Below are 27,986 nucleotides of genomic sequence, written 5' to 3'. Positions count from 1 at the left end.
CTGCTCTGGGACCAACTCTACCGCGCCCTTTGAAAGGAGGACTTGAACCTCCTGTTCTAGCAACAGGAGGTGTTCTTCTGAACAATAAGATGGGCGGGGCGGGATGAGGGGCGGGAACTCCCGAAAGGGAAGGGCGTAGCCTTTCCCCACAATGCCGAGAACCCAAGTGTCCGTTGTGATAGACTTCCACTTGTGGAGAAAATGCTGTAATCTTCCCCCTACAGGAGAGGAGTGAGTGGGAAACGGTGGAAGCCTAAGGCTGCTTCCCCTGCTGCACCCCTCCAGAGGACGAGGAAGAGGCAGAGTGCTGTTGAGAGGCTCCTCTGGTACGGGCCCCACCCCTCCCCCTCCCTCTAAATGACCTATAGGGGAGGGAAGAGGCGGGTTGCTGGAACCTCCCCCGAAAGGAAGAGGAAGAAGAGCCACGCCCAAATCCCCGAAACCTCCTGAAAAATCTAGAAGAGGCAGAGGAAGAAGGAGCTTGCAGTCCTAACGATTTGGCTGTGGCTCTGCTCTCCTTAAATCGTTCCAAGGCCGAATCTGCCTTGGCTCCAAACAGTCTGTCCCCATCAAACGGGAGGTCCAGCAGGGTCGACTGCACATCCGCAGAAAACCTTGAGTTTCGGAGCCAGGCCTGTCTTCTTGCCACCACAGCCGTGCCCATCGCCCTGGCCACCGAGTCGGTCGTGTCCAGCCCAGACTGGATAATCTGGGTCGCGGCAGCCTGGGCGTCCGAGACCACATCCAAGAGACCCTGGGGGAGCTCCGTAAATGAAGACGAAATATCATCCATCAGAGCATGGATGTACCTCCCCAGAATGCACGTTGCGTTGGTGGCCTTCAACGCCAAACTGCATGACGAAAATATTTTCTTGGACTGCGCATCCAGTTTCTTGGAGTCTCTGTCTCCAGGCACCGTCGGGAAGGAACCAGGCGCTGACTTTGAGGAACAGGAGGCTTGCACCACCAAGCTCTCCGGCGTAGGGTGTCTAGAGAGAAAGCCAGGGTCAGATGGTGCAGCTCGATACCTCCTGGCCACAGCCCTATGAACGGCCGAGGAAGACACCGGCTTCTTCCACACCTCCAACACCGGATCCAGCAAAGCCTCATTAAATGGCAAGAGAGGCTCAGCTGCAGCAGAGGCCGGATGCAATACCTCTGTCAGCAAATTCTGCTTCGCCTCTGCCACCGGCAAAGGCAGGTCCAAAAAGCTCGCTGCCTTCCTCACCACAGCATGAAAGGAAGCAGCCTCCTCCGTATATTCCCCTGGAGATGAAAGGTCCCACTCAGGGGAAGTGTCCAGCCCACTCGCTGTATCCAGACCATGTAGTCCGTCTCCAGAGTCCTCAATCTCTCCCTCCTCTAAGACTCGCTGGTACTCCTGTTCTTCTAAAAGACGGAGAGCACGCCTCCTCGAATGAAGTCTCTCCTCGATACGCGGAGTCGACATGGCCTCCGCCGACGTCGAAGAACGGCGCCGATCTCCAGAAGCATCTGACGCGCGTCCAGCGCCACAGGCAGCTTCGGCGCCGAGGTAGGAGCCGGAGGACGAGGTCTTGGAGCCGATGGACCAACCGGCGTCACAGGGCAAAACTTCGACGGAAGGGCAACCTCCGGGGCCGAAACATCCGAAGCCACCGGAGCGGCCACCGGCGCCGAGCCCACATTCCCAAAAGGGAGAAAGGGCATAAAGGGTGCCGGCCGAAGAGGCGCAGGATCACCCAACGAAAAGGCCAAGGGCCCCGAAGGACCAGCCGGAGCAGCTCCTGGAGCCATCTGCTGAAAGATGGTATACATCGCATTAAGAAACGCGGTACTATCGGCTCCAGGAGTGGGAAAAGCCGGATACTGGGGTGCCTGGATCGAGGGCGACCCCGACGCCGGCCTCGACGTCTGCGACGCCGGAGAAAACACAAGAGGCTGCACCACCTCAATCACCAACGCCTGACCGGGCGAAGTCGGTGACGCCGGAGAGGGCAACGGCGTCGATGGATGCGGCGTGACCGTGGGGCTGACCTCCCAAGTCCTCCGACGCCGAGCCGAAGGTGATCTCGAACGAGACTCCTTGCTGGAATGACGTCGTGAGTCTCTACGGCGCCGGGAGTCTCGATGACGCCGGTGAGACCTTGGCGAAGAAGACTTCTTAAGATGTTTCTCCTTCTTCTTTGACTTTGCCATGAATAACTTGGCCTCACGCTCTTTGAGGGCCTTCGGATTCATGTGTTGACATGAATCGCAAGTCGAGACGTCGTGGTCGGAGCTCAAACACCATAGACAGTCGGAGTGAGGATCTGTAACTGACATCTTGCCCCCACACTCTCGACAGGGCTTGAAACCCGACTTCCTCTGAGACATTATTACCGCAGAGAAGACTACGCAGCAGACAATACACTGTAACCCCGAAGGTAACAGTAGCTCCCTCGAAGATAACCGTTTCGAATGCACGGAAAAAAGGGAACTGTCATCGGCACGTCGGCGAGGACCTCTTATTGCCTGTATGACGTCAGACGGCGTCGCGTGGGCTAGAGTGACGTCCTCGTCGACGTGCAGAGACTAGTAAGAAGATTTCCGTCGAATGCTGGCGCCATGGGAGTATTCATTAGGTGAGGAATCCACAGGTAGTTGTATCCATCAGAAACAGTCTTTGGAAACCAGTGTTCCATTCTTCCGCTCTGCATTGTACAGCTGTTTAATTATTACTGTCATTGGTCTTATCTACTAGTTGGGCAGAAGGCACCCTCTACTAGATTTTTTTTTGACTTATTTGAACTGAATGTGCACTAATTTTCAACTTACTCTAAAAAGACTGAAATAAGAGGGCTGTAGTTATCAGCATTCCTCAAATGAATTTAATGGACTAAAAATTCATCGGAGTTCCACCACAATGGAAACATGACTGTGGCCTTTGTAGCCTGGCATAGGATAGATCTGTTTTTAGCTGCAACTGTTTTTTGCCAAGAAGCTGATCCTTGTGTGTAGACATTTCTGGAAGGCACTCAGCATCTTTGAAAGAGGTTAAACATCTAATAATTGTCACTATTGTAAAAGGCACATATGTGCGAAACTGTTTCTTTTTGCTAAAGAAAGTTGAAGAATAAAGCTTTGAGTCACCTAGTCCTGAATTAACAATAGTTGTTTGAGAACAGCCAGGTTTTAACAAGTTTTCGAAAAGGGAGAAGTTCAAGTAGAAAGGAGATGGATCAGTTCCATATCGTGGGGACTAAAACTTAAAATTCCCGATCACTGAATTGATTCTTGTTGAAGCACTGTATGCATATACGCATCGCTGTATTTGGTATTTCTACAGCGCAATCTTGCCAAAAGACAACAGAGCACTGCACATGGTCAAAGTAAAGGAATAGCAGGTGAGTCTTCAACTATTTTCTATATTGGAGCAGCATTGGGACTGTCCTGATGGATACAAGGATGTTATTCCAGATTAAAAAGGTGCAAAAGGACTGCTGACTTTTTTCTTTTTTTTTTACACTTCTTAATCTTCAGTCTGATGGTTTCCTGCCTATAGGTGTGCTGAGACCACCCAGAGATGGTGAGCTTGGCTGCAAGCAAAACATGGTTGATCGTCGGGATGGCTGTGTAAACGATGCAGCAAGTTTTGAAGCTGGTGCAGCCAGAAAGGGGTGTTATTGGAGTGCCATAAGGATTAGGGTGATGTGAGTTGCGCCGGTGTTTAGGATGCCCTTAAGGGATGCCAGTATAGGGTCTCGAAAGCCATGGAGTAAGGCAATACCACCACCCAGATGAAAGAAAATGAGGGCTTCAACACAGTTCTTAAGTCGCTTTCTGGAAGAAATAGTCCACCTTTTTGGGGTGGTTGTGGGGAGGAGGGGTGAGAGCTGGTACCAGGCTGTCTTTTTCTTGGCAATGTGATCCTTGAGAGTGATGTTGGTGTCCAGGGTGAGGATTCAATGAAAGTCGGGATTCAAAGCAGTCAAGGTTTATTTAACTGATACAGAGTTGTAGTTTCTTGTTCTTGGCAAATAACAGGAATTCTGTCTTGGTTGGGTTGAGCTACAGAAAAGTACTGGGAACCCAGGTTTGGATGATGTACAAGCAGTCACTGAGGATTTTGGTGTTTGAAGCAAAGGACACATTAAAGGAGAGTTGTGTATTACCTGCATATTCGTGAATGTTTATGCTGCTATCTGTGATATCAGCTCAATGTAAAAGTTTAAGGATGACAGGTGACGTTATAGATCCCTGGGGGACTCCACAGGTGTTATGGTGCCCATGTACACAAACTGGCATCCATTGGAAAGGTTTGTGCAAACCCAGTGATGAGCACTGCCAGTGAATCGTATTTGAGGGTCCAGAGTGGGTATGAGCGTAGGGTGGTCAGTGTCCAAGGCTGCTGAGAAGTCCAGCCATTTAGGAAGGAATGGGTCATCTTCATTGTGGTCAAAAGGGCATCACCTACGATGTGTAGTGTAGCGATCTGAAGTCCGACTGGTAGTTACGCACGAGATAATTAGCACAGATGTGATCTTGGAGTTCAGCATAGTCAAATTTTTCAATGAACTTGACAAACTATGGTAGGTAAGTAAAAGGCTGGTAGTTGCTGAGGTCATCAGGTCTAGTGCAGCAAATAAAATATGGTTATGAAGACATAAGCTGTATTTGCTCACAGGTATTTCTAGATGACATTCAAGACTAATGTCTGATTAATCAAGGGTATTTATTGATTTTAAGTTTCTTCTTGAACAAGGGCAACAAACTTGTCCAACACGTTTCATGACCTTAAACATTAGTCTATGGATTCATCAATGTGGGGATGCCACACCAAAAAAAAAATATATATAAAAAAAAAAAAAAAAAAAAAAAACTTAGGTTTTCATGCCTTTATAAGAGAGAGTTAAACTTTTAAGTGCCAAGGTCGATATGGTGCTGATGATGAGATAGACATCTGAGCGATCATACTGCTACCCCCAAGCTAAGCTTTTGATCTTTAAAAACAGGATTCTTACTTATATTTGCAGTTCCTTTATCCAGCACTGAAGTGAAGGAGATGATAAACCTGGGCTCTTCCTTATTGTTATAAGTACTTTCAAGTCCCTGAAGAAGAAATAGACTAATGTTAAAGGATGCAAAACTGTTTCAATTGTATCCTGAGTGCAAACAATGTGTGTAGTCAAGATATTAAAATGGGAAATGTAGAGTTAATTTTATATGTACAGTGTTATATGCCACAACTACATGGAGCACTGGAGGCTCGACAAAACACTGGGAAGGTTGAATGGAGGCAGATGGCCAAGGTGAGTTTGTCTCCGGTATGTGATGAGCCTCAGACTCACAAGGTAATACACCTGATCAACGCATGGGAGTTCAAAATGTAGTCTTTGTAAACCTGATAATGTATTTTAACTTCCATATTATGTAAGGAGCCCTGCTGCCATGTTCCTCTGCCAAGATAATGTAACTCTATAGAACTGTTCCACTACAACGCAGGGATATATTGCTTTGTACAGGATGAAATTAATAAAATAAAATAAAAAGACGCAAAACAAGTGTTGGCCAATGTTTGTTGTCCATGTCCAAGAGGAAACATATAATCAATAAATAACTTTGTGTAATCAGACATATCGATGACCACATAAAACTAATGACCTCGTAATCCTTATCTTATCTGACTGACTCATTTAGTATCAGGGGAGTGATGAAATATGCTTTGAGGTTTGAAGTAGTCTTAGCAGAGCCTCTTTTCCCTAAAACCCCTTCTTTTCATAGGTTTCTTTGGGGGTTTGGGGGTGATGTGCCCTGTCTTAAGAGCTTTTGGGAAGACACAATGAAGGAGGGTGGTATTGAAAATAGTAAGTAGGGTTAGGAAATGATCCGCAGAGAGACAGCTTTGATGAAGGACGATGGTAAGACCTCATCCTCACAGGAAGTGGCTTGAGATATTTGAGTATATCAGCGACCTCTGGCAGAGATGGGGCTTTGCAGGCTGACCAAAGTCTGGCAAAATGGATGTTCTTTGAGTGTAGCAATTATTTTTTTTTTTCTCTATTTGAAGAAAAAAAAAGTTACTGTTTTTAGATAAAGCTACATTTAATACCCAAAGGTTTAAAAGCAGGACTGAATGTGAGGCTTAAATCGTTACTAGAGTCTATAGGTGGCATGATTAAGAGCTTGCAAGTAGTGTTATATAGTGCATGCAGTCTTGTCAGGTAGGATTTAAAGCCAACCTTCCTTTACAACCTTGTCTGATGTGTGGAGTGCGCAAAGGGCATTATTCCAAAACTTTGATGTCCAGATGTTCGTGCTCTCACCTGTGAACACAGCTAAATTTGAGGCAGTGGCTACTCATACAGGCCCTTGCCTCTTAAATGATAGAGCTGGAAGTGGCAGCTGGAGGATCAAGGCATTATCAGCAGCCACAGAAATAGGACATGGAACTGGAGTAGTCTAACCAGTGGTTCGCCATAGATATTAATAGATTATGCTAGGAGAGGGGGCCCAGGCCTTGGAAAATCTTGAAAATGTTAACAGATTTGCAGACAGAGAGACTGAATAATCTACTTGACCTAACTGCAATGCTCTTGACCTACATCCTGGTCTCAAACTGTATGATCCTAGTTGATCACGGAGACACCTTTTCTATTATTGATCACATATGAGAGCACCTTCAAATAAGTGAGTTCCGCACGTCTGCAGTACAAAAAACTAGCTTTTTAGATTTTCTGAACTTTTGCTCCATGTACAATAATAATCTAGCCCACATACAGGATACAAGCGACCAACTACTTTCCTCTTAATTCACTAACAGCATTGTATTCAGGGTAGACAGGAATTTTTCTCAGTTTATGTAAACTATTCCTAACAAAAAATGTGCTTTCATAACTTCTGATATTTTGAAATATTTGAAGAAATCAATTACAAGCTATTTCATGATGTGTGTTAGAAAAACACTGACCTCTATGTTCAATGGCCTTACTGCCAGCCTCACTAAAAGCGGTACTTGTTGCAACCAGAAGAACTATACCATGCCAGCAGCAACTGAACTTAAATGGCCCCAATCTCAAGCCTGTAGTTTTAGATGAAAGGCCAAAGATTAGAAATGGCGTCCATTTATGTATGGAACATGACTTATCTGACATCGTTGTTTAACTACCACCTCTAAAACCACCAGCTCTCCAAAATGTAGGCCAGAACCAGATTTTCTCTTGCTTTCTCGCCGAGCCAAAAAACAACAGCTAGCATTTTTGTCCTGCACCCTAATTAGCCTTTTTTTTTTTTTTTTTTTTTTTTTTTTAAACATGCCTTATGCAGGTTCTCTCATTGCTTTGGCTCGCTGTAAATCTATAAACTTATCATGTCCATATATTCTAAGCAAACCACATTAACATTAGCTTGCATTATGACAGCACTATAGAACAATCTATACAAAAGAAAAAAAAACTAACATCTTTAGGCACCTTAAGTAAAAGGTGAAGCAATGTCCTCTGTCAAAGTTTCCCTAATGTCATTTTGACTAGCTGAAAGTTATGTGAGATAAAGAACAAGTTACTTACCTTCAGTAATGCTATATCAGGTAGAGACATATTCTAGTTGCAGATTCCTTACCTTAGAATTTTCCCCCAGCCATCAGACTGGATCTGAACATTTTTTCTTCGAGGTATACCCTGGAGCGTCGGTAGGTGGAGTGGGTCGAATCTGCAGGTGTCGTTGGCGTAGTCGCCATGATGATGTTGGGGGAAGTATACAGACGCCGCCTCAGCAAAGTGACGTCAGTTTCTTTTCTAGACTTTCCACGACAAATCGCAGAACCGTGAACAAAACTGAAATTGGTGCGCCAGGGCTAAGGCCCTGAATGGGGAAGCCCTGTCCCTAGAAATCAGTTCGCAAGCGGGGGGATGGGTGGGTCAGTAAGGAATCTGCAACTAGAATATGTTTCTACCAGATATATTGTTACCGAAGGTAAGTAACTTGTACATCTGATAGAGACTCCTAGTTGCAGATTCCTTACCTTACAATAGATACCCAAGCAATGTCATCCGCCGAGGTGGGCTGCAAACCAAGATCATGCTAGAGGGTCCTGCATGACCGAACGACCAAAGTAGTCTTCCCAACAGACCTGACTCTCCAGGCAGTAATGTCTATTAAACGTGTGCAAAAATGCCCACGTAGCTGCCGGGCACATATCCAGGACAGGAACGCCACGCATAAAGACAGTGGAAGCAGCAGTTGCTCTAGTGGAATGAGCATGCAAGCCCTCAGGGAAGTGCTTCTTGGCCAAAGCGTAGCACATCTTGATGCAAAGAAGTACCCATCGAGAGATGGTATGTTTTTGTACCGCCTTCACTTTCTTCGCACTCACATACCCAGCAAAGAGTTGATCGTCCACCCAGAAATCTTTAGTACAATTGAGATAGAACACCAACACTCTTTGTGGGTCCAGGCAATAGAGTCTCTCCTCCTCATGAGAAGAATGTGGAGGTATGTAAAAAAAATAGGCAAGGTGATGGACTGCCCTACATGAAAAGGTGTAACGACCTGGGGAAGGAAGGAAGCCTTAGGGAGTAGCCCCTTCGAACCATCTGCAAACCCCACCTGTCCGTAGTGATGGATTCTGAGTGGGGCAGGTGATGGAGAATCCTGTTGCCAACTGGACCGGACTGAGGGGACAGACTAGGAGGGTTTGGAGGCTGCAGGGGTGGCCTGGGCAGACCTCTGGTTCCCTGTCCCACGCAGTATTGTGGCTACGCAGCGGCTGAACAGCATGGGTGGCACAATGGCTGGGAAAGGGACATGACAGTGGCCACTAAAGGGGCAAAAGGCGGACTGTTGGTGATGAGGGGCAGTGGATAGGCTGAGGGACCAAGCCGTAGCCCGGCAGTCCTTGAACCTCTCCAAAGCCAAGTCCGCCTTGACTCCTAAAAGACGGGAGCCATCAGAGGGCAAGTCCATAAGAGTCTGTTGGACATCCCCTGAAAAACCAGATGTATGTAACCAGGCATGGTGCCTCAAGGCCACCGTCGTTGCAATCGACCTACTTAGAGAGTCCGTCTTGTCCAGCCCAAATCTGATAATTAAGTTTACCACATCTCTCCCATCGGTGACAGCTTGGGGGAACGACAGCACGGGCCTCCTACGGTATCTGCGCCAGAACTTGTGTGACCATATCCCAGAGAGAATAGGTACAGCGGCCGAGAAGGCATGTGGTGTTCACTGACCCCAGCACAAGACTGGAGGAAGAAAACATCTTCTTCCCAAATTGTTCCAGACTCTCTTTTTGATTCCCTATCCGGGGGTGCAGAAGGGAATGTGCCAGAGGATGAGGATGCCTGGATGACACGACTCTCAGGCATGGTGTGTTGGGACAGAAATTGAGGGTCATTCGGGGCAGACTGATGGCAGCACGCGCTAATCCTGTTCACAGAAGCACTTGTGTTGGGTCTGGACCAAGTACCCAAAAGGACATTGGTGAGAGCGTCATTGAATGGAATAAGAGGCTCAGATGTGGAAGCCACTTGTTGAAGAAACTCCATCAGGAGATTAGACCTGACCTGAACACTTGGCAGCTCAAGGCTGAGGACCTCAGCCGCCCTACTGACAACCATGGAATAAGTTGCTCCCTTTGCCATAGCGACAGTAGGAGGAGACAGCATGCCAGCGTCTGGAGAGGTATCCAGACTAATGGCCTCACCAAACTCCTGTGCCCAGTCCAAGTTAGGGTCATCCTGGTATTCATAAGGGTCCAGTGACGCCTACAATCCTTCCCCAAATTCGTACCCATAAGAAAAAGGGTCAGAATCCAATCTGGGGTGAATAGGCCTCATCGAAGAAGGAGGCGGTGTTAAAAAAAATAAAAAAAATAAAAATAAAAGGACGTTGTGGTCGCACTTCAGGTACCACAAACAGACCCGATGCAGGTCTGTCACTAACATAATGTTCTGACAGTCCTCGCACTGTTTGAAGCCAGTCTTCAAGGACATCCCTCGATGCACCAAAAAAACTCACTAAAAAGTCAACAAAAAAGAGTTGAAGTCGGTCAAGAAGCGACCATGGGTAGCTCTCTCCGGATCAGCATGTGGTGCGGACAGAAAAGAACAGACGTCGCTGCGCTGAGTCGGCATCTACGAACTACTCCCGACGTCATCACGGCGACTATGACATCAATGATGCCCGTGGAGTCGACCAACGCCAACTACCGATGAGCTTGAAGAAAAAAAATCTCTGGATCCAGTCTGGGGGAAAATTCTAAGGTAAGGAATCTACAACTAGAAGTCTCTATCAGATCTCTACATATTATGGATCATGTTGAGTGAAGCAGCAGCATGGCCACACAAGGGTGCACGATTTCATAAAAATATCTACTTGTCTGTGGGACAGGGTGCTTCTTTAATCTACTTGTACTGTTAAAAAAAATCTACTTGTCCCTTTGGTGTCATGTCTTGCGACAAACAATTATGGCAGCAATCTCGTTATTTAAGAGCTCTGATAATAGCCTCCCTGATTATGTCAGGGCTAATACTATAGTAGTGCTTGCATACTAGGAACTTCAAGCCCTACTATAGCAAATGTCTTATTTTGCCACCTTTCTGCAGAACTACATACTGGGGCTGGAAAAGCAGTAAGCAATAGTGCCAGGGCTGGAATGCCTTTGAGTCTGTGCAAACCTAACAACTTACATATTTTAAGGATGAAAGTGAACTTGCAAATGCTCAATAGGTTTTCGCATAACCCAATCTGCATATTTCCTTGTGTTAAAATACAGTTCACAATTATGTACAAGGAGTATGATTTTCTGGTCTACTTCTATAAATTCTTGTGAATTCACGGAAGCCACCAGTTCAAAGGCATATAGCATGGCTGCACTTTTGTGACTTTCTTTAAAAATTAGGCCCCTAATTAGGTCTGGCGTTAAGCAATACATTTTGTTTTTATTTAAATCCTATTTCTCTCTCTATCAGCTGGCTTTACTGCGAGTAACAGCACTCTGCTCTTCCACAAGGAGCAGACTGGCACACAAAGTAGTTTTGATCAGTGCCAGGAACTACTGTGGTAATGTGTGCTTTTTGAGACAAAAATATTTTTTTTGCTTTTTGCCAATGTTTGTTACAATGGTGAGGACCTGGCAGCTCCCACAACAATAAAGTGTTACAAAAGCCATGTCAAAACAAGACACGCATTAACAAAACCAAAAGACTGACAACCAATGTCTGATCGATTGACTTTGCCACTGCATGTTTATTCTCATGTTTGCCATAATCTTGTTGAAAATGGTTACACTGCATTTCCATTATGAATATTTTTTGGAAATACTACCATGCATCAACATATTTTACAAAATGACACTTCAAAGAAATAGTACTTAACATTTCACAGTAATTTATCAAAACATTTTTTCCTACTTGCATTTTTTCTGAACATTTGATTTTGAAAGCCAAGAATTATCAATCTTACTTACAAAGTTCTGCCAACTTCTGCATCGAATCAGAGAGCATTCTGGGAGCACAAAACGTAACCTCATATTGCTAAACCTTTCAAACGTGTGTGCACCCATTTTTAGGGTCGAGCCTGCGTAGCATGCGCTTGCGAGACGCTATAGTAGTTAGAAAAGGGCTCGGAGCACCGCCCATGTCATGTTAGTGTCTTTCATTGGTTCGTGGGCTTGCCTTTTAAAATCTGCTTGCTTTCATTAGTGGAAGGCAAGCATATGTCATGCCTTTTCCGGTGGTTAGCCCTCCTCGAGCGCAGCAACCAAGTACTGAAAACATACAAGGCTTGATGTTTTCCATCGGTTTGTGGACTACTCTCTTTTTTCGTAGTGCGATCTCGCTTGTTTAGCAGTTTTTTTTCCATTTAATGAGACAAGAAAAGTCCGGTCAGGAGTTTACAACTGCTAATAGCTGTAACTCGGAGAAATGCAAGACCCGCTGCATTGCAAATGCTTGTTTTTTTACTGGAACCAGTCAGTAGTGCAGTGTGACCTTACAACATTTATTTAGAGGGCTCACCTTAAAGGATTGGCATTAATGAACCATAAATACACATTCGAACAGCATTAACAAATGAACATAAGTATTACCTCAACTGCAGATCGTTCCCTACCCTGTAATATGGCAACCAAAGGGTTTGTGCTGCAGGGGGTTGGGCCTACTTGTCCCAAGGACAAAATAAACATGAAAACTTGTTGTCCTTGACCCCAAACAGTATGTCCTGGGCTTCGGGCTATAGGAATTCCATACCCTTGTGACCATGATTAGTTCAGAAGCTAACAGCTGAAAAGTCATCAATCCACATGTTAAGATTTCTTTATCAACAATGAACTAAACAAATTGGTAAAACGTGATAAAATATACAGTACAAGAGATTGTGTAGGTTTTGCACACGGATCTTGGGCCAGTAAACACATACCAAGGATATTGTAAAATTCAGAAAGCGGAAAGTGAAGTACTAGAAACTCTCCTTTGGAGGGTGGCTTAACATTAAAAGGTGTGATGTTTTTGTAGCCCCAATGACAATGTAAATCCCCCCCCACTCCTTTTGTGCACTGACTGATCCTTAGGATATGATGACCAGGAGTAATCACTTTGACCACCTAAATGCCTGACCACTCCTTAAGCCAGGTTTCAACCAGAACTAAATGATCTATTTCATTTTCAGTCAGCTTCTGGGTTTCACAGAAATGCTTAGCACAAGAGTGAGCATTTACAAAGAAAGCTTAAGATTGCGATGAAAGAGAGATTTATCTGTGCATGAGGTTCTCTGTACTGGGACCACCTTGATCAGGTATGCATGCATTTGGTGCAGCATGTTGAAAGACTTGGGTACTTTTACCAACATTTACAATTCCAAATTCAATTGGGCAGAGGTGATATTCAGGAAGGCTTGAATAAACAATTAAACTATGGTTAAATTGTTCTCACATAAAAAGCCACAGACTGCTAGTTCAAAATACAATGAATGAATCCATGCACCTTAGTTTGACTAGCAGGTAACCTGCCTTCAAAGTAGCAGACTAAGAGAACTAAACTCTCAATAGAAAGCCAAGGACAGAGACATTTAAAAACAAATTGCAGGCATCTTAGGAAAAACGTTGGATTAGTGATGTAAATATAAGAAAATAAACCCAACAGGACTAAGGTCCTATAAAGAAAACAAATTGTGCCCACAAACGTTTTAGATTTTTTTGAAAAAAAATTTAAGAGAAGGCACACTTAATTCCCGCATAACGTTTATTACTTTACCCATCCACCGACCCCTCTCACTCTTCAAACAAGCGACACAATATTGTTCTGAAGGGAGAAAAGCTTTTCTAAAGATTATCTTGCTTCTCTCCCTCCTCCCCCCCCCAAAAAAAATAGTGAAAATACTAGTTGCTCCAATGGGTCCCTGTAACTTGTAACTATTGCCTAAGAATGACTGACTTATCTTATATGCTGGAACTGAAACTGAACAGAATTGTTTATTGCCATAACGTTAAGGAGTGGTGAATAATATTTTAAAAGAAAAAGGCTTTTCTGGGAATCATTCTGCCCATCATTTCGTTGAGTTGTGAAGACACATATTGCTCAGTTAGTTCTATTTAATACATTACATATACCCCATTTTCTTGACAGGTCTTAATCTGACATAGGACTAATATAAGTGAGACAATGTTGTGTTTGATTTGTGATCAGTCATATCTTTATGTCGAAATGTAAGCATATCAGACACCTTTCATATAGCGATGCCCTGGCAGCAACTCCATCTAATATGGTTTTGATTCCAAATATATCAAACTCCCAAGATATTCCTGCAACAGCAAAGGATACCACACTTGAAGAACTTTTGGACATAAAAAAAATAAAGAAAAAAGAAAAAAATATTGTTTGTTAAAAATTGTGTTTCAGCGAATGCTTAGGAAGTACAATCTCTTAGGAGCGACGTTACTCAGCTTCATTAAAGTATGCAATTAGTAGAAGGCAGTCTGTCTGAGATTTTATTTCAACTTGATAATAAACCCAAGCAAGGTAATGACATATGGTACTTCCAGAAAAAAAAGACAATAGATTTGGAAGATCACAGTAGAAGGGATAACATGAGAATTATTGGACTCCTAGAGCAATTGGAGAAAGATGATATGATGCACTCTCTCATTAATCCGACTCACCAACCTGACAAAGCTTATTTTGCACCCCACAACTTGAATTTCAACATGCACACCATGTACGCTCAAAAACTCTGCTCTATCATCTCAACCTAGTCATATTTTGGCTTGCTGCCTTCGTCATCAGCGGGCTTGCCAAATCATAATGTCTGCAAGGAAAATGGTCCATACAATTATGATGGTGCACAGATAATCATTACTACTGACTTTGCTGCTCCCACCAATCTCAAAAGAACACAATTCCTGGCTTTACGTCGTAGGTTAAAGAAAAGGATAAACAAATATGGTCTAGGAACCTGTGACTATGATTGTAATGTATCAAAAGGTAGCCCAAGGAATATTTTGATCCTCACGACTTGGAATCCTTTCTGAACAGTCAATAAGACGGCCACTCTGGAGTGGAACATAAATCTCAACCCTCTGCAACAACTCGAGATTCGAGAAGTGACCCCTTCCCAGACTCGCAAGATCTTGGTGGCTGTGAAACTGTGTCTTGTAAAAAAAAAAAAGGTCTTCTGGTAGTAAATTCAGAACTGGGAAGGGTTTGTAACAAAGAGACAAAATCGAGATCGCCACTGAATATTTGATGGTGTTCTCATTTGATATCCTCTTTTATATATTATTCCTCTTAACTGGATTAAAATGTTGCTCTTCTAATTCTGATCCTCATTCTCTTCTTTATTTTTCTTCTTTCCTGATACTTCTCTTTTTCTTACTTTTTGCTCCCTTGCCCTGACGTACAGTATCTCATGGTTTGTGCCTACTATATATGACAAATTATTGTTATTCTATTAATGTTTATGTATGAGATTTGACTGTGATTGGATTGTCTTATACTCCTAATTGATATATAATTTTATTGTATTTGTTTACATGTTGAATGTTGATATTGTTTATTTACAAGGCTTATGGTCTAGTGACCCTTCCTCTCACACCGCCTTACACGCTCTACCCAGGGTAAAAGTTTACAAAGTTTGAAGCTTGTACTACTTAGTCTGAACACTTGTTGTTGGACTTATTTTTATACTTCTTTTGTGATAGTATAAGCTTTGCAACTGACCTACTTTTGAATCACTTCGACATTGATTTTTGTTGTTTCAAAATCATATTACATCCATACATCATATTAGTATACATACATTTATACCTTACCTTTATCTATTGTTCATAACACTATTTTTTCTCATGCAACCTAACCCCATCTAAACCTTTGAAAATCGTCTCCATAAACTTACATGGATTAAACAGAATAAGATATTGACATATAATGGCCATAACAAACCAGATATAGCCTTATTGCAAGAGACTCAACTCATACCTTTAAAATGTGAAAAATAAAATGTGATTGGGTAGGTCAAGTAATTCATGCAAATATTATCCCCCAAACCTCTGATAAAACACACATGCAGTCTAGAAAATGTGGAGTTGCTATTATTTTTAGTGAACACCTACTCTACAAAATACTACAATCCTGGGAAGACATTGAGGGTCATTACATTTTTATTGAACTTCAAATTCATAACACTTTTCTATTAGGGGGTGCAATATATGCCCCTACTGACTCTAAAATCATCGTTATATCCCAATTTAGCAGATTATTAGCTGTATTTGGAAATACACAGGTGTTGATTGGAGGAGACTGGAACATCACTATTAACCCGTTTGTTGACAGAGCTGGTAAACCAGATACGCAACATACAAGGACAGTTTTATGTTAAAATATTTTATTAGCAATTATTCTTTGCAAGAACTGTGGAGATTATTACATCTAACTGAGAGGGATTGTATTTTAACTCCCTGTCACCATTATATACGTAGAAGAATTTACTATTTTTTTTAAATTCCTCTTCTGTTATTAACCCCTTCGCTGCCAGGCCTTTTCCCCCTCCTGTGCCAGGCCTTTTTTTGCCTATTTGGGGCAGTTCGCGCTTAGGCCCTCATAACTTTTTGTCCACATAAGCTAACCAAGCCAAATTTGCGTCCTTTTTTTCCAACATCCTAGGGATTCTAGAGGTACCCAGACTTTGTGGGTTCCCCTGAAGGAGGCCAAGAAATTGGCCAAAATACAGTGAAAATTTCGTTTTTTTCAAAAAAATTGGAAAAAGTGGCTGCAGAAGAAGGCTTGTGGTTTTTCCCCTGAAAATGGCATCAACAAAGGGTTTGCGGTGCTAAACTCAGCAGCTTCCCAGCTTTCAGGAACAGGCAGACTTGAATCAGAAAACCCAATTTTTCAACACAATTTTGGCATTTTACTGGGGCATACCCCATTTGTGCAATTTTTTGTGCTTTCAGCCTCCTTCCAGTCAGTGACAGGAATGGTCATGAAACCAATGCTGGATCCCAGAAACCTAAACATTTCTGAAAAGTAGACAAAATTCTGAATTCAGCAAGGGGTCATTTGTGTAGATCCTACAAGGGTTTCCTACAGAAAATAACAGCTGAAAAAGAAAAATATTGAAATTGAGGTGAAAAAACCATCAATTTTTCTCTACGTTTTACTCTGTAACTTTTCCCTGCAATGTCAGATTATCGAAAGCAATATACCGTTACGTCTGCTGGACTCCTCTGGTTGCGGGGATATATAGGGTTTGTAGGTTCATCAAGAACCCGAGGAACCCAGAGCCAATAAATGAGCTGCACCCTGCAGTGCGTTTTCATTCTATACCGGGTATACAGCAATTCATTTGCTGAAATATAAGGAGTACAAAATTGCTATCAAGAAAACCTTTGCATTTCCAAAAAGGGCACAAGATAAGGTGTTGAGGAGCAGTGGTTATTTGCACATCTCTGAATTCCGGGGTGACCATAGTAGCACGTGAATTACAGGGAATTTCTCAAATAGATGTCTTTTTTACACACACTCCTATATTTGGAAGGAAAAAATGTAGAGAAAGACAAGGGGCAATAGTACTTGTTTTGCTAATCTATGTTCCCCCAAGTCTCCCGATAAAAATGATACCTCACTTGTGTGGGTAGGCCTAGCACCCGCGACAGGATATGCCCCAAAACACAATGTGGACACATCACAGAAAACAGAGCTGTTTTTAGCAAAGTGACTACCTGTAGATTTTGGCCTCTAGCTCAGCCGCCACCTAGGGAAACCTACCAAACCTGTGCATTTCTGAAAACTAGAGACCTAGGGGAATCCAAGGAGGGGTGACTTGCGGGGCTCGGACCAGGTTCTGTTACCCAGAATCCTTTGCAAACCTCACAATTTGGCTAAAAAAACACATGTTCCTCACATTTCTGTGGCAGAAAGTTCTGGAATCTGAGAGGAGCCACAAATTTCCTTCCACCCAGCGTTCCCCCATGTCTCCCGATAAAAATGATACCTCACTTGTGTGGGTAGGCCTAGCGCCCGCGACAGGATATGCCCCAAAACACAACGTGGACATATCACAGAAAACAGAGCTGTTTTTAGCAAAGTGACTACCTGTAGATTTTGGCCTCTAGCTCAGCCGCCACCTAGGGAAACCTACCAAACCTGTGCATTTCTGAAAACTAGAGACCTAGGGGAATCCAAGGAGGGGTGACTTGCGGGGCTCGGACCAGGTTCTGTTACCCAGAATCCTTTGCAAACCTCAAAATTTGGCTAAAAAAAACACATGTTCCTCACATTTCTGTGGCAGAAAGTTCTGGAATCTGAGAGGAGCCACAAATTTCCTTTTACCCAGCGTTCCCCCACGTCTCCCGATAAAAATGATACCTCACTTGTGTGGGTAGGCCTAGCGCCCGCGACAGGATATGCCCCAAAACACAACGTGGACATATCACAGAAAACAGAGCTGTTTTTAGCAAAGTGACTACCTGTAGATTTTGGCCTCTAGCTCAGCCGCCACCTAGGGAAACCTACCAAACCTGTGCATTTCTGAAAACTAGAGACCTAGGGGAATCCAAGTAGGGGTGACTTGCGGGGCTCGGACCAGGTTCTGTTACCCAGAATCCTTTGCAAATCTCAAAATTTGGCTAAAAAAACACATGTTCCTCACATTTCTGTGGCAGAAAGTTCTGGAATCTGAGAGGAGCCACAAATTTCCTTCCACCCAGCGTTCCCCCACGTCTCCCGATAAAAATGATACCTCACTTGTGTGGGTAGGCCTAGCGCCCGCGACAGGATATGCCCCAAAACACAACGTGGACATATCACAGAAAACAGAGCTGTTTTTAGCAAAGTGACTACCTGTAGATTTTGGCCTCTAGCTCAGCCGGCACCTAGGGAAACCTACCAAACCTGTGCATTTCTGAAAACTAGAGACCTAGGGGAATCCAAGGAGGGGTGACTTGTGTGGCTCGGACCAGGTTCTGTTACCCAGAATCCTTTGCAAACCTCAAAATTTGGCTAAAAAAACACATGTTCCTCACATTTCTGTGGCAGAAAGTTCTGGAATCTGAGAGGAGCCACAAATTTCCTTCCACCCAGCGTTCCCCCACGTCTCCCGATAAAAATTATACCTCACTTGTGTGGGTAGGCCTAGTGCCCGCGACAGGATTTGCCCCAAAACACAACGTGGACACATCACAGAAAACAGAGCTGTTTTTAGCAAAGTGACTACCTGGAGATTTTGGCCTCTAGCTCAGCCGCCACCTAGGGAAACCTACCAAACCTGTACATTTCTGAAAACTAGAGACCTAGGGGAATCCAAGGAGGGGTGACTTGTGTGGCTCGGACCAGGTTCTGTTACCCAGAATCCTTTGCAAACCTCAAAATTTGGCTAAAAAAACCCATGTCCCTCACATTTCTGTGGCAGAAAGTTCTGGAATCTGAGAGGAGCTACAAATTTCCTTCCACCCAGCGTTCCCCCAAGTCTCCCGATAAAAATGATACCTCACTTGCGTGGGTAGGCCTAGCGCCGGCGACAGGAAACACCCCAAAGCGCAACGTGGACACATCCTAAATTTTGGAAAAAAATAGAGGTGTTTTTTGAGAAGTGCCTACCTGTAGATTTTGGCCTCTAGCTCAGCCGGCACCTAGGGAAACCTACCAAACCTGTGCATTTCTGAAAACTAGAGACCTAGGGGAATCCAAGGAGGGGTGACTTGCGGGGCTCGGACCAGGTTCTGTTACCCAGAATCCTTTGCAAACCTCAAAATTTGGCTAAAAAAAACACATGTCCCTCACATTTCTGTGGCAGAAAGTTCTGGAATCTGAGAGGAGCTACAAATTTCCTTCCACCCAGCGTTCCCCCAAGTCTCCCGATAAAAATGATACCTCACTTGTGTGGGTAGGACTAGCGCCCACGAAAGGAAAGGGCCCAAAACACAACGTGGACACATCACATTTTTTTATAAAAAGCAGTGCCTACCTGTGGATTTTGGCCTGTAGCTCAGCCGACACCTGAGGAAACCTAGCAAACCAGTGCATTTTTGAAAACTAGAAACCCAGGGGAATCCAAGATGGGGTGACTTGCGGGGCTCTGACCAGGTTATGTTACCCAGAATCCTTTGCAAACATCAAAATGTGGCCCAAAAAACACTTTTTCCTCTCATTTCGGTGACAGAAAGTTCTGGAATCTGAGAGGAGCCACAAATTTCCTTCCACCCAGCGTTCCCCTAAGTCTCTCGATAAAAATGGTACATCACTTCTGTGGGTAGGCCTAGCGCCCACAAAAGGAAATGGCCCAAAACACAACGTGGACACAACATATTTTTTCACAGAAAACAGAGGTGTTTTTTGCAAGGTGCCTACCTGTGGTGTTTGGCCTGTAGCTCAGCCGGCCCCAGGGGGGGGGGGGCAGAAATGCCCTAAAATAAATTTGCCCCCCCAACCCCCACCCTCCCCCGCCGGGAGCGACCCTTGCCTACGGGGTCGCTCCCCCTGCGTGACATTGGCACCAAAAAACAAATCCCCGGTGCCTAGTGGTTTCTGCCCCCTTGGGGGCAGGTTGACCTAAACTCAGCCAATCTGCCCCCAAGGGGGGCAGAAATGGTCTAAATACAATTTGGCCCCCCAGGGGAGCGACCCTTGCCTGATGGGTCGCTCCCCATCTCTAAAAAAAGAAACAACAAAAAAAAAAAAAACACAAAAAAAAAATTGCCCTGGTGCCTAGAGTGTTCTGCCCCCCCCCCCCGGGGGCAGTTCGGCCTAATAATAGGCCGATCTGTCCCCCGGGGGTGCAGAAATGGCCTAAAATAAATTTGCCCCCCCGGGAGCGACCCTTGCCTACGGGGTCGCTCCCCCTGCGTGACATTGGCGCCAAAAAACAAATCCCCGGTGCCTAGTGGTTTCTGCCCCCTTGGGGGCAGATTGACCTCAAATTGGCCAATCTGCCCCCAGGAGGGCAGAAATGGTCTAAATACAATTTGCCCCCCCAGGGGAGCGACCCTTGCCTGATGGGTCGCTCCCCATCTCTAAAAAAAGAAACAACAACAAAAAAAAAAAACACAAAAAAAAAATTGCCCTGGTGCCTAGAGTGTTCTGCCCCCCCCCGGGGGCAGTTCGGCCTAATAATAGGCCGATCTGTCCCCCGGGGGGGCAGAAATGGCCTAAAATAAATTTGCCCCCCCAACCCCCATCCCCCCCCGGGAGCGACCCTTGCCTACGGGGTCGCTCCCCCTGCGTGACATTGGCGCCAAAAAACAAATCCCCGGTGCCTAGTGGTTTCTGCCCCCTTGGGGGCAGATTGACCTCAAATTGGCCAATCTGCCCCCAGGGGGGGCAGAAATGGTCTAAATACAATTTGCCCCCCCAGGGGAGCGACCCTTGCCTGATGGGTCGCTCCCCATCTCTAAAAAAAGAAACAACAAAAAAAAAAAAACACACAAAAAAGAAATTGCCCTGGTGCCTAGAGTGTTCTGCCCTCCCCCGGGGGGCAGAAATGGCCTAAAATAAATTTGCCCCCCCAACCCCCCCCCCCCCCCCCCCCCCCCGGGAGCGACCCTTGCCTACGGGGTCGCTCCCCCTGCGTGACATTGGCGCCAAAAAACAAATCCCCGGTGCCTAGTGGTTTCTGCCCCCTTGGGGGCAGATTGACCTAAAATCGGCCAATCTGCCCCCAGGGGGGCAGAAATGGTTTAAATACAATTTGCCCCCCAGGGGAGCGACCCTTGCCTGATGGGTCGCTCCCCATCTCTAAAAAAAGAAACAACAAAAAAAAAAAAAAAGAAATTGCCCTGGCGCCTAGAGTGTTCTGCCCCCCCCCCCGGGGGCAGTTCGGCCTAATAATAGGCCGATCTGTCCCCCGGGGGGGCAGAAATGGCCTAAAATAAATTTGCCCCCCCAACCTCCACCCCCCCCCCCGGGAGCGACCCTTGCCTACGGGGTCGCTCCCCCTGCGTGACATTGGCGCCAAAAAACAAATCCCCGGTGCCTAGTGGTTTCTGCCCCCTTGGGGGCAGATTGACCTAAAATCGGCCAATCTGCCCCCAGGGGGGCAGAAATGGTCTAAATACAATTTGCCCCCCAGGGGAGCGACCCTTGCCTGATGGGTCGCTCCCCATCTCAAAAAAAAAAAAAAAAACACAAAAAAAAAAAACACAAAAAAAAAATTTGCCCTGGCGCCTAGAGGTTTCTTCCCCCCCTGGGGGCAGATCGGCCTATTAATAGGCCGATCTGCCCCAAGGGGGGGCAGAAATGGCCTAAAATAAATTCCCCTCCCCCCCAGGGAGCGACCCTTGCCTAAGTGGTCGCTCCCTTTGCGTGAAATTCACGCAAAGAAAAAACTCCCTGGTGTCTAGTGGTTTCTACCCCCCTTGGGGGCAGATTGGCCTCATCAAAATAGGCCAATCTGCCCCCAAGGGGGGCAGAAATGGGCAAAATATAATTTTCCCCCAAGGGGAGCGACCCTTGCCTAAGGGGTCGCTCCCCACCAAAAAAAAAAAAAATGAAAAAAAAAAAAAAAATTGTCCCTGGTGCCTAGAGGTTTCTGCCCCCCCTGGGGGCAGATCGGCCTAATAGTAGGCCGATCTGCCCCCAGGGGGGGCAGAAAAGGCCTTCCCGAAAATATGCCCCCCTGGGAGCGACCCTTGCCCAAGGGGTCGCTCCCTTTTGTCAATAACAATAAAAATAAAAAAAAATCCCTGGTGTCTAGTGGTTTCTACCCCCCTTGGGGGCAGATTGGCCTCATCAAAATAGGCCAATCTGCCCCCAAGGGGAGCAGAAATGGCCAAAATATAATTTTCCCCCAAGGGGAACGACCCTTGCCTAAGGGGTCGCTCCCCACCTCAATAAAAAAAAAAATGAAAAAAAAAAAAAATGCTCCCTGGTGCCTAGAGGTTTCTGCCCCCCCCTGGGGGCAGATCGGCCTAATAAGGCCGATCTGGGGCAGAAAAGGCCTTTTCAAAAAAATGCCCCCCCTGGGAGCGACCCTTGCCCAAGGGGTCGCTCCCTTTTGTCAATTTCTAAGAAAAAAAAAAAAATCCCTGGTGTCTAGTGGGGTTTCAAAAGCTGGATTGCAAGCAATCCGGCTTTTGAAACCCTCGGAGGGACTTCAAAGGGAAGGAAATACTTTTCCTTCCCTTTGAAGCCCCTCCGGGCCTCCCAAGTGATTGAAAAATAAATGCTTTTGCATTTCTTTTTCAATCGCGCTGGAAGCAGAGCTTCCAGCGCGACGAGGGAGGCCCCTGTGACACATCAGCGCGCGCTGACGTCACAGGGGGGGGGGGGGGGGGGGGTCGGGGGTGGAAGGGGAAGGTCTTCCCCTTCCATCCCCGACTTGGGGGGGGGGAAGGGGGGTGCACGGGGGGCGCGCTAGCGCGCCCCCAAGTTCCCCTATGCCATGGACGAGATGATCTCGTCCAAGGCACAGGGGAACTGTAGCCTTGGACGAGATCATCTCGTCCAAGGCACAGAAGAGGTTAAATTAGAAACTGATGCACAATTCTTTCCCTGTAGTATATCAGACAATTATCTTATTGATATCAGTACTGACTTGGGACTTTCACATCCCCTAAAAATCACTCTGGAGACTCACCTTTTCCTCATTTGTAACTCCACAAGATAAACAAATATTGTATTCATACATGGAACAGTTTTTGAAGAATAAACACTCTGCTTCTACTGCTGATGTATTCGTGGGGGCTTGGAAGGCTGTACTAAGAGGGATGATAATGAGGGATTCTACCCTTACTAAAAAGCGGACAAATGCTACCAGAATTGCATTGGAAAAGGAAATCTCATGCCTTACATGAATCTATTCTCAAACTCAATGCCACGTAGTTTAAGAAAAATATGCTATTAGCCAAAATCAATCTTAATACTCTTTATTCCCCTGATGCAGAAAAAAAGCTTATTTTGAATTCGTCAAAGTCATTACAAATATGGGGAAAAAGATGGGAGATTACTAATCCCTGCCACTTCCATCGAAGATTTTTCTAGATATTTTACTAAACTTTTATACATCCATTGATTGCTCAGATCATTCGTAAGAAACTACCTTCTTTCTAAACTTAATCTCCTGAAATTAACCCTAGAACTGAAACAAAAACTAGAGGGAAAGGCCACCAATGATGAGGTAATGGGGGCAATTGACTCTCTGGCTACTGGTAGATCACCAGGGTAGGACGGACCTCCTATTACATTTTATAAAAATTATGCAAACATATACGGTCCCATTTTTGGTATCTGCATTTAATGAACTTTACGTCAGGGACATCTACCTCCTTGTTTCCTAAAAGCTTGAATTATGGTAATTCTTAAAGCAGGTAAAGATCCCCTAGGATGTTTTAGCTGTAGACCAATATAGTTAATTCAGATGTCCGAATTCTAGCTAAAGTACTGGTGCATCTCCTTGGTTCTGTAATCGCCTCCTTGATATATCCCTCTCAAATTGGATTTGTCCCAGGTCGATACTCAACTAATCATCTTCGCACTATTTTGCATTTATTGTGGCAATTACAGAATGGCAAAGAGGAGAATGTTTTTTCATGACATGCTGAAAAAGCCTTTGACAGAGTAGAATGGGGATATTTATTTCACACAATGGAGAGTATGGGTTTCGGCAAAGACTTTCTTCAACAACTATTACCCACCAGCATCTGTTTCATGCGGTGGATTCACAACATTCATCAAGGTACTAGACAAAGTTGTCCCCTTTCTCCATTATTTTCTTTTTAATTAGCTTTAGAATCTTTAGCCATAGCCATTCGATCGAATGCTGATATTAAGGGTATCAATACTACTGCTGGGAAAACTAAAGCCTTTTATTACAAGGATGATACATTTTTGACCCTCACACCCAAAATCATCTGCAAATGCTGATTTCTCAATTAAATACTTTAACAAAAATTCTGGTTATAAAATTAATTGGACTAAATGCAAAGCCCTACCAATAACCCCTGTCACTTCTATACCCATTATTGATGGTCTTCAATTTAAATGGCCGCATTCAAATTTAAAATATTTCGGGATTTACCTAATTAGTGGTCTTAAGGATATGATTACGGATAATTTAAATCCTATAAAGGATCAAACTAAAAGATTTTCTGAGATGGACAATCTTTACATTATCCTTATGGGGTAGGATAACGATTATAAAAATGAATAAGACTCCCAAATTTAATTATGTTTTGGAATGATTCAAATCTCCATCCCTAGACCTATCTTTAAATCACTTACATACATGATTTCTTGTTTTGTATAGGGTGGTCACAAACCTCACTTAAGCAGTTTCAAATTACATTCAAATTCATTCTTCATCACAGATGATAATCTTCCTAATTTAGAAGATTACTGGATTGCACAATGGTTGGCTCATTCTCTTTAAATATTACCCATCCATAGGAACACACAGTTATGGGTTATGATGGAACAGTCCATCCGTCAATCCGATTTGGACTTAGCAATTTATTATAACAAAAGATCGAAGTTTATGAATTCCAATAATCATATTATTCTCTCTTCACAACTAGCATGGCAGAAAGCACATAAGATTACGAATACCCATCCTTGTCTCCATCATGAAGCTCCATTGTGGGATAATGGTGACATTCTGTACAAGGTATTTGAACTTAATTGCACTCTTCAGATTAAATATAAAATACATAGGATATCAGATGTATTTGTGTCAACTCACTCTGTTAAGTCATTCTCCAGTTTACAACAGGAATTTGAGTTGCAATCATTACACCTTAACAGATATATACAACTTATCTCAGCCCTTGCTCTAAGCAAGATGAAAAATCCTGAAAAAACATCTCATTCTCCAATTGCATCTTATATTCATACTTGGAAGCATTAGTACAGTCTCCCGGCTCAATGCCGTTCTTATTGACTCCTCATTTTCTATTGATAATTCACATAATTTAAAATCGTAGTGGTCCACACAATTGAATGTGAATTCTGAAGATGAGGAATGGGATAACATAACTAGACAGTTGTAACAAAGGACTAAAGAACTCCTACCTTAAATTCAATTATTTCAAAATACTACATTGTTGCCATTGGTCCCAGGCTAAATTGTACTCAGCTAAAATAAGTCCTGATTCTCTATACTGGCAATGCAGGTCTTCAGTTTGTGATATTGTTCATATATTATGTAAATGTCCCAACATTCATATATTTTGGCTTCAGATTAAAAGTTATTTCAGAACATATTCCTTTATAGATTTTCCTCATTCAAATAGTTTGTCACTTCTACATGATATTTCAGAACTGCCACCCATGTCCACTAATACCTTCAAGTGGCTTTCTACTGCTCGCAATTTAGCAAAAATTTACGTTCTACATTTGGAGATCCACTGTTACTCCAAGTCTTCATTCTTGGTTTGAAGATAAGTTTGATGCTGTGCATTTTGAGAAAATGATTTATAAACTGAATGATAATTTGGTTCTTAACCATGTATGCAGTCTTTTTCTAAATTCAAGTTGACCAACTAGGTTTTACATTCTTGATATCCTTCGGTTCACACTGGAGATTTTAGTTTTGAAGGTATACATTTCTTATTTTTATTCTATTCTTGTTGTATTGTTTGCTTTATCAGCATTTGAAATAGTCATTATGGAACCAACTCTTGGTTTTTTTGTGGATCCTTGGTGTCTTTTCTCCATCTTTTATTTTACTGCATAATTTGTCTTCATGAACCATGTTTTTTTTTTTCTATTCCTGGACTAATATGCGAAAGTTATTCAATATCTATGTATTTTTAAAAAAAAATCTTAATAAATAATTGTAATAAAAAAAAATAAAAAATAAAACACACACACACACACACTTTCCAGCATAAAGAGAAAAGTAGCAACTGAGCCAGGCCATGCATTTTGTGTGGAGATAAATGGCAGCTTCATTAGCTCTGCAAGGAAAAGACTCGCGTCCGGTTTCTGGAAATGGCCCATTAGGCTTTAGGAAATAACTGCAGTTCTTGAGGGAGCTGTTTAAAAAAGGTTTGACACTCGAGGCTGTGTGCATGCAGTTGGGATTTGAATTTATAACTTAAGGGAATGTGTTTTATGGGCGTAACATGTCCAGGTAGGGTCATGTCACTGTGAGCATTCTATTGATACGGTATTTTTTCTCTCTATATATTATGCCAAACTATTTCCATTCATACCTTCTGTAAACAAGAGGTTAATAGATGAGACCCTCTTGGTGCAATGCTTTTATACTCATGTGAAAAGTAGTGAGGGTGGAGTGCGTTCCTTTCTTGATTCTTGCTGTGAGCAGATGACGTCCCTTTCTACTAGAACAAAACAAGCCTTCAAAATAGGTTATTTACAGCTACAGCTAAGTTATTTAGGAAGGAAACATACCTGTTGTACATTTGGTTCAAACGCATTTTACTGTACATTTGCTCATGATTACAGTCTGTGTGCAGGTAGCTGGGATTTGATTGTATGGTTCCAACGAATGTATTTTTATCAAGGGAAACGGGCGTCATTAGGTAGGCAACAAGGTGCACATTTAATTGTTAGGTTTGTCCCCACACACAGTTTAAGTGCCCTAAAATATAAGTAAAATCCCTTAATATCTTTACAGTAAGACTTGCACTACATAAACATAAATAATATTAGACACTTTTATGACACTGTTTTGTTTTAATATATGCAATTCTGAAGTGGATCTCTGGAAGATGTGTCTGCCCTTGTCACAGTTTAGTATTCTCTCTCTATTTATCTGTGAAAAAATGTCAAACCCAATAGGTCTTGTCTAGGAGCAATTGGCTTTGTCAATGTTTTTGAGCCATCTTGTACAGCAGCAAGGCAGCTGTGCAGCATGGCTGACAGTAAAGAAAATCCGACGAGCGCTAGCCGCATCAGAGTTATTTTTTTTCTTCTTTAAGTTGCAGAGTATCCCGTGCTGCTGTGCAACGTGTCTAAAAAAATAAAAAATAAAAGACAAAGACAATAGTTCTCATAGGCGAAACCTATTGGCTTTGCCAATGTTTCTGTGTCTACCATTAACTAGATTTAAATAGTGCTTTATACCAGAGAAAGTCTAACGCACTGGTCAAGAACTCAAGGGGGGGGAGGGGGGGGGGGGGAGAATTGGGCGAGGGGGCATTTGAGGATGAAAAACCTGACAAATACAGATAGTTCTCTTAGCGTTTTCCAGCAAGTCATTTACTAAAATGGTCCATGTAAGAAGGTAATAAGTACTCTGTAATTTCACTGTATTGCTTGTGTACAATGACAGATTTTAATGCAATTTATGGGTTTTACTACATTTGTTTATTTAGATTATTTTATATGCCTTCAGAGCAATAAGCAAGAAACAGCCTTCTTTCTTGCTCAGTTTGAACTGCATAGACAGAAAAACGTCACTATTTCCTCTGAAGGCAGTGGGAGGAACCTAGTTTAGCAAGGCATATCCCAGATAGGAAGCAACACAACTATGTGTCAATTTACATACTGGACAGATTCTGAAAACAAATCTTGATCACAAGCAAGTCCAGTGAGCTCCTGGCAGTTGAAAAAATTAGGGGATCATTACGAGTCTGCTGAAAT

The 27,986-nt window shown here is 43.7% G+C and overlaps 1 protein-coding gene across 3 annotated transcripts in view; it reads right to left on the bottom strand.

Annotated features, from left to right (window-relative positions):
• Positions 1-27,986, bottom strand: part of TRAPPC13 (trafficking protein particle complex subunit 13) — a 321,232-nt gene that overhangs the window by 258,668 nt on the left and 34,578 nt on the right. The window contains exon 2 of one of the 3 annotated variants that reach the window (XM_069222813.1): positions 4,983-5,070. The exons of the other annotated variants lie outside the window; for them this stretch is intronic. Within the exon in view, the coding sequence (XP_069078914.1) occupies position 4,983 (1 nt within the window). The 5' untranslated portion in view covers positions 4,984-5,070. The remainder of the gene's footprint in view (positions 1-4,982; positions 5,071-27,986) is intronic. 3 annotated transcript variants of the gene reach the window in all.

This window comes from Pleurodeles waltl, chromosome 1_1 (genome assembly GCF_031143425.1).
Source record: "Pleurodeles waltl isolate 20211129_DDA chromosome 1_1, aPleWal1.hap1.20221129, whole genome shotgun sequence".
Taxonomy (NCBI): domain Eukaryota; kingdom Metazoa; phylum Chordata; class Amphibia; order Caudata; family Salamandridae; genus Pleurodeles; species Pleurodeles waltl.
This window is presented reverse-complemented; position numbering and strand designations above follow the sequence as displayed.